This window comes from Triplophysa dalaica, chromosome 10 (genome assembly GCF_015846415.1).
Source record: "Triplophysa dalaica isolate WHDGS20190420 chromosome 10, ASM1584641v1, whole genome shotgun sequence".
NCBI classification, from domain to species: domain Eukaryota; kingdom Metazoa; phylum Chordata; class Actinopteri; order Cypriniformes; family Nemacheilidae; genus Triplophysa; species Triplophysa dalaica.
In genome coordinates this window covers 22,348,836-22,360,581 of record NC_079551.1, presented here as the reverse complement: position 1 = coordinate 22,360,581, position 11,746 = coordinate 22,348,836, and the positions used below count along the sequence as shown (strand labels likewise).

The window sequence follows — 11,746 nt, the reverse complement described above, 5'->3', positions numbered from 1 at the left end:
CACAAACATGTTCAGTTGTTCAAGTTGTTACAGAGATGATCCAATTATCTCTTGTACATACAATATACCTCTTTGATATTTTCCGTTGGATATTTTAACGTAATGATCTGGATTAAAATGTATGTGCACCTCATGTGGGTTTTATCACGTTTGTGATTGTTAGTGCTCAATTACTCGTGTATCTTGTTTTCTTAATAGTAGTTTTTGGCCGGCTAATTAGGCCTATTATTTTGTGATACTATTGATCTCATTTGTAATAATACTTGGAAATAATTAAAAAATATTAAATGATCATGCAGTTGTTCTGTCCTGGTATTTCCAAACGTTTTAGAAAAATAAATCTCTATGAACTTGTATGAATTATACAGAACTGATTAGTAAATTAGTTGATTAGTAAAACTGCATACTCCCCTTACTGGAAAAATAAGGAACAGCAGCAGCGTAAAACTGATTGGGACGCAAATGGCATTCTCCAGGTCAGCATGACACCCCATGTAGTAAATTAATGCTGCACGCCGTCTTCGATTTATACCGGATATCCGGGGGCGGAGACCGGCATGCAAATTTCATTCGCCAAATTTCATTGGCCTTTTCTGTAGTAGTCAGAGTTGATTAGTTCTCAAGGGCGAACCCCATCTGTCGGCTCGACACAACGTCGAAAGACCGACAGAAAGGGAACTGTCAAAAATTCTCGGGTTAACGCTAACATTTCATTTTAGGGCTATAAAATACATTTTCGACAATTTTTGCTCTCTTACTCTTAAACTTCAAGAGGAATTCGCAAGACATACCAGAGCGCTTCTGAGTGAAAACTGCACGGTTTTTATTATATATGGGACACCTAATCTTTTTGTTGACATAGTTCATAAATCCTGATTTAAGTGTAGTTTTACTACTCTTGGAGACGGCTCAACTCTATAGCTGTGCTCACTATAACGTTTAATAAATAAGATCGTATCACAGTGTGCAGATTAACAGTATTTACACTATAGCAGTTAAACACTAGTATATGATACGAATGACACTTAGTGCATGTAAAATTGTGAAAAGCGCTATAAAACGAAACTCTCCTGGACTAAATGGTTTGAAAAGGCGTAAACCATAAAGCCAAACTTACACAAACATATATGTCCTCTTGCGCGGGATCAGCATCAGCGTTTGATGGGAGAAGTAACCACTCCTCTCATTTGCATACACGTCACACAGGCTTTAAAAGCCTCGCGCAGCAGCCTGATTCATGGGATGTTGGTCTTTCACATCTTCACTTAATTTTCTCTGTCTGCTTTCTGTATTCTTCGCGGCTCTTTTCATGTTTTATTGAGATTATGATCCGGATTTCCTGAGTAAAAACAAAACAATCCATCTGAAGAGAAGCCGACCATTTTAACAGAATTTACATTAAGCAAAACGAAGGAAAGCCTTAAAATGTAAGTAGGCTATTGCTCACGTTTTCTAGTGTTTGTATGCGTTAGGATTTTGGCAAATCTCTTTTTTATTTTCTGAATTAGAATTAACCCTAAAATCATTGTTTCACTATAGCTTTTATTTATATTATATTAAATATACAGTGTTTATATATTTATTGTGTTCTACGTGCATTTGACAAGATGTTCACATAAGTCAAAGTCGTAATAATCGTTTGTGAATACTCGGATTTGACTGGAAACATTATTTGAAACACTTTACAATGAAACGTTATTGTTAACAACACATTAATGCATAGATAATTAATTATTTTAATATTTATTTTAATACATGTTCGTTTCAACATATATTAATACATTTTTAAAAACAAGTTGTACCTGTTAACATTAGTAAATGAATAAACAATTGTGAATGCTAAAAAATACTATACATTTTTAGTCCATGTAATGAACAACAAATACAACAAACAAAAATTTATAAATGCTCAAATATATTGTAAATTTTTACTTCATGTTACAAATCTGATTATTATGCATTTAATATTGTTTACAAATACAACATTATTGTAAAGTGCAACATATTTGATTTCCATTACAGCAATAAATATATAATGTATAAAATCAGCTCATACTTTTTGCTTTCCTCAATAACAACCAGGTTAAGAACTAGCAGAGAACGATGGCGAGTTTACAAGCGCATCAGCTTAATGTTCATCTTGGCAGTAGTGACGCTAGCTGTCGTACAGAAAGGAAACATCAGCTCACTACAGGACTTACAAAAAGACAGAACTGAAAGACAAACGCGTATGGAAATCGTGGCAGAAGTGGATCTGCAGAATAAAAGCTTCCTTCGCATTTCTGCAAACTTCTGGAAGAATCATGCGCAAACAGTGCAGTCTACCACTGAAAATCCTGTCGTCTCGCAGGACCAAAGACCCACGACCTGGGACATCAGCAGCTCCAACTGCAGCACCAACCATAACTTCTCTTCCTCAGAGTGGTTTACGGGGCTTGAATCCAATTTCAAGCAATTTCTGCTCTACAGGCATTGTCGATACTTTCCCATCATAATGAATCATCCAGAGATATGTGGTGAGGACATCGACTTGTTGATGGTCATTAAGTCAGTGATAACACAATATGATCGGAGAGAGGTCATAAGACAAACGTGGGGCAAAGAGCAGGTGATCGAAGGCAAAAGAATCAAGACTCTTTTTCTTCTTGGGACGTCTTCCAATGAAGAAGAGAGAGCGAACCATCAAAAACTTCTAGAATACGAGGATCACATTTATGGGGACATCATTCAATGGGACTTCATGGATAGCTTCTTCAATCTCACCCTAAAGGAGATCCACTTCTTGAAGTGGTTCTCCACCTACTGCGGAAACACCCGCTACATCTTCAAAGGGGATGATGACGTGTTTGTCAATGTTCCCAACATCTTGGAATATCTGGAGACAAACGCAGACTTGAAAGACCTCTTTGTCGGTGATGTTCTCGTCAAAGCCAAGCCCATACGCAAAAAAGAGAACAAGTACTACATCCCTCAAGCCTTGTATAATAAGACCCACTACCCACCGTATGCTGGTGGAGGAGGATTTCTGATGGATGGACCTCTTGCACGTAAACTCTACGGAGCGTGTGAAACTCTAGAGCTCTATCCCATTGATGATGTGTTTCTCGGCATGTGTCTAGAAGTGCTTCAAGTGACCCCTGTTAAACACAATGCTTTCAAAACATTCGGGCTTGTAAAGAATAAATCCAGCAAATTGAATAGGGAGCCATGCTTTTTTAAAGGCATGATAGTGGTACATAAATTGCTCCCACCAGATTTGATAAACATGTGGAAACTGGTCAACAGTGATTTAGTTTGTTCACAGAAAATGGAAATCTTATAGTCCAAGACTTTGAGCCTGGAATATTGTAGGAACCACAATGAAGAATGTGTGAAAGATAAACTTTGAGGTTACTCAAACACAAAGTACTCCTTTTTTGAGGAGATTTCCGGACAGTTATTTAACTTAATTTATGCAGCAAATAGAGTTTGTTTTGCATGATCTATGGATCTTTTTCATGAAATCTTCAGAATTATGTGAAATATTGTTATATGAAAAATTTTTAATGATGCAACAACATAAGTGTTTAATGAATGATTTACACACATCCATTTTGCTTCCATTTCACGAATGGGACTGCGTAAATGCTTGAGAATGCTTAAAATGGAATAGTTTTTTGAACACATTAAGGCTACAAAACCAGAAAAGCATGATGAAGTCATGTTTCAAAAGTATGTGATTGTCCCAAACTGGAGGAAACACACAGACTCTACTCCGACCCTCTATGGATAAATGTGTTTTAAAGTGTATTTATTAAACCATGCTATTGGTAACAGCTCTTCAAGGGCTTATGTAAGTCATTTAGAATTAGATAGTGTGAATTGTGCAAAATAATTTAATTTCCCCATGAGATGTATATGGTTGAGGGTTTATTTTAAAACTGTGAATCGCCTAAACTGCTGGTACATGTAAATGATGAATTAATTTATGAAATTCCTCCTTGAATTGGAGGATGGAGACGGGCTAAGAATATTCAATTGTGTGTTAAAAGGTTATGGAATACACAATTATATGTAATCCAGACAACATGGTGTAATTGTGTAAACTACACAGGAATTGAGGTGAAATAGATGAGTGTTTGTAAATAAATATTTCTATTAAAGGCCAATGTGTTTTTTCCTCAGAATGTATCCAACAATTTTATTATTTATAATAATTTTTACAAACTAAAAAACGACATATTGTGGTACATTGAATATGTTCTCCAAGGAAACTGAAGCCATCTGAAGTCTCAATACAGTCCTAGTAAAGTTCCTTCTTATTAGAGCTGGGTGTTAAAAAGTAATTCTTTAATCATTGATCATAAAAGCATAAAAGCATAGTATCCACGATGACTCATAAAGCATGTGCTCGCTCTAACATGAGAAAAAGGGGGTTTATTTTAAAACTGTGAATCGCCAAACTGCTGGTACACGTAAATGATAAATTCATTTGTGAAATTCCTCCAAACTCAAAAACGACATATTGTTGTACATTGAATATGTTATTCAAGGAAACTGCCATCGGAAGTCTCAATACTGTCCCAGTAAAGTTCCTTTGTTTATAAGGGCTGGGTGTTAAAAAGTAATTCTTTAATCATTGATCATAAAAGCATAAAAGCATAGTATCCACGATGACTCATAAAGCATGTGCTCGCTCTAACATGAGAAAAAGGGGGTTTATTTTAAAACTGTGAATCGCCAAACTGCTGGTACACGTAAATGATGAATTCATTTGTGAAATTCCTCCAAACTCAAAAACGACATATTGTTGTACATTGAATATGTTATTCAAGGAAACTGCCATCGGAAGTCTCAATACTGTACCAGTAAAGTTCCTTTTTTTATTAGAGCTGGGTGTTAAAAAGTAATTCTTTAATGATTGATCGTAAAAGCATAGTAGCCATGATGACTCATAAAGCATGTGCTGCACTAACATGAGAAAATGGTGCGTGTCATGTCTCAAAGTGTTGTCGTTTGACCAACATTTTATATTTGACAAAGCAAATAAACAATTTCAAAGTAATGTACAAGAACAAGATGATTAAAGAGGTCATATGGTGTGAACACGTGTTTTTCTGTGTCTTTGATGTGTTTTAAGTTTCCCGTGCATGTATGAGACATGTAAAATTGCTAAAATTTAAGTGTGGGAACAAAATATGCATTCTATCTAAAAGCGTATCCTTACCCAGACCTACCTAAAAGGCCTTGTGTAACCACATCCCCACAAATTCATGTTAGTTTGTGGTATAAGTTGACTCAGACCGCCCAAATGTATATACAAGTAAGGTGGGCGTACCTGTCAGTACAATTGTTACAAATGCTTTCGAATGGTTCAAGGTTGGTCCTAATATCCCAATTTTTTAAGCCAGTTCTACATGAAATTTTAAGCTGCATTACCTTAATTTCTTTAGTAGGCATTGCTTAAATTTTTGAGTAACCCTATTCCCAGCGAGGGTTTTTGCTTAATTTTTTAGGTTGGTGTGACTCAGAATTTTAAGTTGTTTTTACTTACACATTTGTATTATTTCTGCCAAAAAAGTCTAGTTTACCCTCATGATAAAATGTAAACTCATTAAGATTAATAATTTTATGTTCATAACACCTAACATACAGAAACACTGGACAGCTGTAAAATGTTAAAAAGCTTTATTTTTTCACTGAATGAATTAAAACATGAAACATCAATTCAGAAACTTAAATTTCATTGTACAACAAAAACAAATAAACAATGCTAAACAACAGGGGCCCGTTTCAGAAAGCAGGGTAAGTGCAAACTCAGAGTAAGTCAACCCCAGAAAATTGAATACTCAGGGTTTTTGGTTTCAGAACGCGAGGTATGTCAAACCTGCGACCGCTGGGTAAGTCAAGCCCATTTCAGAAATCAAGGTATCTTATACTCCGAGTGAGTAACCAGAGTAACATACTAACATACTTTTTGTCACGTGCCGTTGCCATGGTGAATCGTGCTATCTTCACTCAATTGATGATGGCTTTTCATCGCCATGCTGCACGCGCATAACCTAGGGTGAACTTACTCACAGTGGATTGAACTAACTCAAATCAACTGGTCTGAAACTGAAAACTCAGAGTAGCGATTCTCTGAGTAAATCAACTCAAGAGTTCAAATTTAAACTCCGTGTTGGTTGAACTTCCTTATTGAAACGGGCCCCAGACATAATGACAACATTATAACAACAGTAACCATCAACATGCATAAGGCTAGTGTTTTTTTAATATTTGTGGTGTTGTATGCATGAGTGTATATGTGCGTTTTATTACAGTGAAGAGTAATGTAATATTATAAAATGTTTGTGTGTGGTCCTGTATGATTGCATGTTAAGTGTGGTGTTGAGCTGAATATGGAGATCTGGAGTATATGGAGATCCCCCCTCTGTTGATAGAGTTCTGTGTGCTCTGCAAGGTTGATTAACTTCACCACTATTGTCCTGAAACAAAACAACATGATGTTAATGTATTATATCAATTAAGAATATTATAAAATATATAAATATACATTCTGATAATTAAAAGAATCAATATGAACTGTATGTACACATAGGTCATGTGTATCATGTGGATTCTGCATAAGTTCTTATCTAGTTCTGGATAAGTTCCTGACTATGAAAATCAGGTCTCCCAAGATTTCTTAAACATTTGTTCCAGAATTGGCTTAACTAAAATATAAAACAAATATATAAAAGTCACAAAATGGAACTTTATCAGAACTTCACAACATTGCCATAGTGTTATGTCACACTAACAAAGTTGATTGTACATACGCTTCTGTGTTTTGTTCACTTACACTGCTCATTTTGCATTATGCGACATGACAAAAGATAATAGAAACCATTAACAGCATGGCGTTTGTACCCTTTCATCTCAACGCTCGCAGGCGGTATAGATAAACAGATAATAGGTCGACAGATGAAAGGTTTGAAACAGATCAAAGACTGCCTCGTGGTCTTTATAACTCACTTAAAAACGTTGACTGTTAATGTGGCGCGTTGTGTCAAATTGAAACTAAAAGCTCAAGGAGCTGGACGGCGAATTCAACTCTCAACGTGTTTTCATGCCTTCATAAAAGTAGGCAATCGTGATTGTTTACCATAAATCTCAATTAAGAAACGTAAATAAGATGTATTCTCACAAAAGTCAAAGAACACTGTGCACGCATGTTTCTGTACATTTGATATCTAGGAGCTTATTTAAAACACAATACGTGCAGCTCCACAATTAAACTTATTTAAAATGAAAACACTAAGAAACATCTATCTTCACACTATTGTTGGGATTTATTTTATACAACAAGTTAAATTTACTCACCTTTATCGTCTGAGGAGATGCTTTTCAGAAAATGGCCGCTATAGTCTTGAAAGCCAGTTAAGTGCTGTGTCACGTGATCTAACCAAGTCTTAAAATGTTTAGTCAAATTGACTAATAACCAGATTCATGCGACTTTACTAAAAATGACTTGCTGTGTTTACTCATTATTTTAAGCAAATCGCAGTCTCAATTAATGTTGTAACATTTACAGCAAGAAATGAAGTAGGGAATGTTCAAAACTAATTTTTTTTAGGAAAATCAGCCTATTTAATTGAGCCATTATTACTATGGCCATGAATATTTTTTTACAGTGCATGTATCCATGTCCTCAGATGAGAATATAACATGATCTTTGTTGATTTTATCAACATGTTCATGTACAAACTTGAGCTAAATTTTGGACTGCTTCTTTTATAGGCTCCTCCCTGAGAGGCTTACAATCATATCTAAAGCCATTCAATTTTGTAAAACAACTTTTCTCATTGCATACACTTCCACAGAGATGTTAGCAATAGAGTGCCTCAAAAGCTTCCTTTGATACCTGTACTTCAGTTTGTAGATCATATACTCCAATTAATGGCACAAACCGCCCTTATCATTTTTCAGTCTTAGAAAGAGACGTACTTTGTGTCATGATTAAATGATGTTTAACATAATCCTCTGACACTACACCGAATTGCTGGTAAAACATACAGTAAGCCAAATAACACCTTCTCATCAGCCATCTCCATCAGAAAGGAATGGATAAGCCGTGTTTCCACAAACAAAGTTTGTGCCATTAGGAGTTATGAGTGTTGCATTTGTTATTATTGCAAAGGTCAAGTTATCTTGTTCAGCAATAGAGATCAATTCAGTCAATGGATATGCTTGCAAATTTCATTGTAATTGCCACGAAGTAGCAGCTTTTGGAAAATATTGACATACTGTACCCAGCATTCAGATGCATTTGCAGTTCTGGCATAGATGTTCGCTAAAGTCATTGACTTCATTCTGAATTTATATCTCTGGCTGATAAACAGAGTTTGGACTAATATTTGGTAGGAAAACCGACATAATGAACAAAATCCCTACCATTTTAATTAGTTTCATATCGTTCAGTGTGATCTTTAAAAATCATCCATTGACCTGGTTTTAATCTAGACTTTGCTTTAAATTGTGTATGACAGTTATGTGATTTATATTTCAAAACCACTGTGTAATATAGTTGCACACAGTTCGTCTATAATCTATATCTAAGGTATTCTTTCAGGATGTTGTACCCATGGGACGTCTTGATTTGAAGTAAAACCTACTGCTAGTATTTTTATTGTCATATGGCAGCAATCTCACGGTGTCTAACTGTGGTCTGTGTAGTTCAAATCGCCTTTGTTCTTGAAATGCAGACACATAACCAAAGTTCACCAATTCTTGATAACGCGTTCTGATCTTGAGGTTGAAGATAAAGCAACGTCCTCTTATCCGGTCTGCTGGTGGATGTTGCCCCGTTGTTTCGTCTGTATGACAAGGCCTGAATCTGTTTGCAAACCGGTTGAAGGCTGCCAACATCTGTAAAAACAAGAAGGAGAGATAGGGAAAAAACTAAAGAGTTCCACATTCTAGGAAACAAATGAGCTTGTCTGTTTGACTATTTTGACTCTCTTGCAAAAATCAAGCAGAGACCATATGGCGACTAAACTGTAGTTTGATATTTAAAAAAGAAATAAGGCAGCTTTTGCACATGATCTTAAGTATAATGTTTTTCAGGTTAATGGTAGCAAAGCTGACAATACAGCAGCTTTATGATATGTGCATGCAGCCAGTGTAACACAGGCAGTTCGATTTCAAATACAAAAATAACAATAATTATTAATGCATCTTCACAATCGACATCATGTAAAGAAATGTAAATCAAATTGCTCATTGGTTTAATCTCACAACAACTTAATCAATAAAGTTGCTAAATATCCACTGTCAAGAATAAAAATAATCATCCCACTCCTCTATAAAGTAGTGGACAAAATGCTGATGTATAAACAGTGCTGTCAGAGTGTAAGCTCACATTCTGCTATAAACTAATGACTTGAAATACAGCAGAAATGCATTTGTTTAGAATTAACTCAATGCGAACCGCAAACTAGGAGACAGTGCAGAGAGATGAGCAGAGGTGTGACATGGGGTCTCTTGGGCTCATTGAAGACCAGTCCTGCAGCTGCATTTTGGATCATTTGCAGAGGTTTTAAGGCTCAAGCTGGGAGTCCGTCCAGAAGAGCATTACACTAATCCAGTCTAGAAATGACATATATGAGACGCTGTGTTGTATGGTCTGTTAGGAACGATGTGATCATCTGCGATTACTCCAAGATTTCTGACTGAAGTTGATTGGGTTATCTTAGAGGAACCAAGTGTTCTGACCGAGTGGCTGGAAGGATAAGGCGTCATGTTTATGGAGATCTCAGATATGTCTCCAATGGAAACAGCCTTGATATTTTTCTGAGGAGAAATAAGTGAGATGCAGGAGACTAAAGCAAACATTTCCATTTGCTCTCCATTTCATCTCACTGATGCCTAAGAGAAACAATGGATATATTAAAGATATCTCATCTGATTTTTTTGTATGAGTAAAGACTGTCTTCCTTTGTGATCTTCCAAAGCTTTTATTAGTATCTTCATGATTACAACATTCTCATATTTGTAACAAAATACCCATAACTAAAAGATTGCATAGAAAATATAATAGAATGGACTAGAATCAAGTTTAGAATTTTTTTATTGTCCTAGTATACCTTTGTTATGGAATTATGTTTGGAAATTAAAGACATAATTCAATGATTCATTGACATTTTTAGTTGACAAAGTGATCCATTTTATCCTGGCATTGGTATTTTTGTTTTCTAGGGGGACTTTTGACCAATAAACTGCTGTGGAGCCAAAACATTATCATTTTAAAACACATTACATATATAGAGTGATTTGACATGACAAACATCAAACAAATGCCCAATTAATTTGATTGAATGATTTCACCATACTCAAATTTGGATACTTCATTGATCTCTAAAAATGTGTGAATGGCATTTTATTAACACATTTACACAAGAGTTCATGTTAAAAAGTATGTTGGCTTAAAATCATTCAATAATAGAATAATAGAATTAAACATACACACTACACCTGGTTGCTTAAAGTTAATGCAAAATGGACAGAGAAAAGTCGAAAGATTTGCTGGAAATATTTGCTACAGGCAGGCAACATCACTTATTAAATCTTTTTCTTTGAAAAATCTGCCATCATCTGGCGTTCTGCTGACAGTACAGGTCCTAAAACTGTACATGAGTGGTTTAGCTTGTGTAAGGCTGGTGCCAAGGTGTCCGCACCAAAAGGGCACCATATCCCGGGAAACACAGAACTTCATCCAATTCAATGAACTCCCCACAGAGTTTGCATCTCCATCTCAGACAGCATACAACAATGAATGATGATTACCAACTCACACCTTTACATCTGTTCTCTTCTCCCCCTCTCATCTCTCTCCAAATGAACTCAGAGCAATTCAAAGCTCACCCATGAACTGGATTTGACAAATACTGTATCTTATATGAACAAAGAATCTTCATATGCATATTTGGTATCATTTGAAATGTCTCAGTGCGATTGGTACAATGGTCTCATTTCCACAGCAGTAGAGCAGATCATATCATAGGTTTGAGGCTTTATGATATTCTGCTCACTGTTGAGGTTGTGTCTTCATGCAAATGCCCATTTGTGGCCTGAACAGATCCAGGACAGAGTCCTTTACAATGTAAATTGTTGTTGTGTGGAGGAAGGGTATTTTGGTCTGGGTATTTAAGGGAAGCTGGCAAAATGTTCTGGGGAATTCTTACTATGATGAACCCCACGGTGCTGTGTGTGTGCCTTCAGACACACAGCACTGTGTTTTTTCTGATCGCATCTTTTTCTACTGTCAGGTATGCGTCTTAGACTCGTAGACTAATCTTTGAGAAATTGATGTTTTGTTTTTGTATTCTCTGAATTGAATTGTAATTGGTAAGAAACATTTACCTGACTAATAAATTGTCATGTTTGAAATTGTTCCGCAGTATTCTGAATTTATAGACACGTTCTTATATTATGTATTCAGTATAAGAATTATATTGTATCCCGTTACATCCTTGTTACCGCAAATCCCCGCTCAGGTTAGTAACGGACTAGAATCCTGTCTAGGTGGCGAAAACACACCAGCTGAGAATTTTAGAGCTTCGGCAAACAACTTGCCATTCGTTTAAGTGTACTTAGATCTTAGAGGCAGTTAATGAGAATTTCCGTTTAGAACAACACAAGGGTTGTCTGACCAATCTAAATAGGGTAAGTCTCAGACTCTGATTACAGTAATAATATTCCAGTTAAGAGTACACGGGAAATATAA

General features: G+C 35.9%; 1 protein-coding gene across 1 annotated transcript; it reads left to right on the top strand.

Annotated features, from left to right (window-relative positions):
• Positions 1 to 1,254: 1,254 nt before the first annotated feature.
• Positions 1,255 to 4,148, top strand: LOC130430097 (UDP-GlcNAc:betaGal beta-1,3-N-acetylglucosaminyltransferase 7-like). Its single transcript, XM_056759048.1, has 2 exons — positions 1,255 to 1,427; positions 2,083 to 4,148. Coding segments are annotated over exons 1-2 (1,242 nt in total). The 5' UTR covers positions 1,255 to 1,425; the 3' UTR covers positions 3,323 to 4,148.
• Positions 4,149 to 11,746: the final 7,598 nt, after the last annotated feature.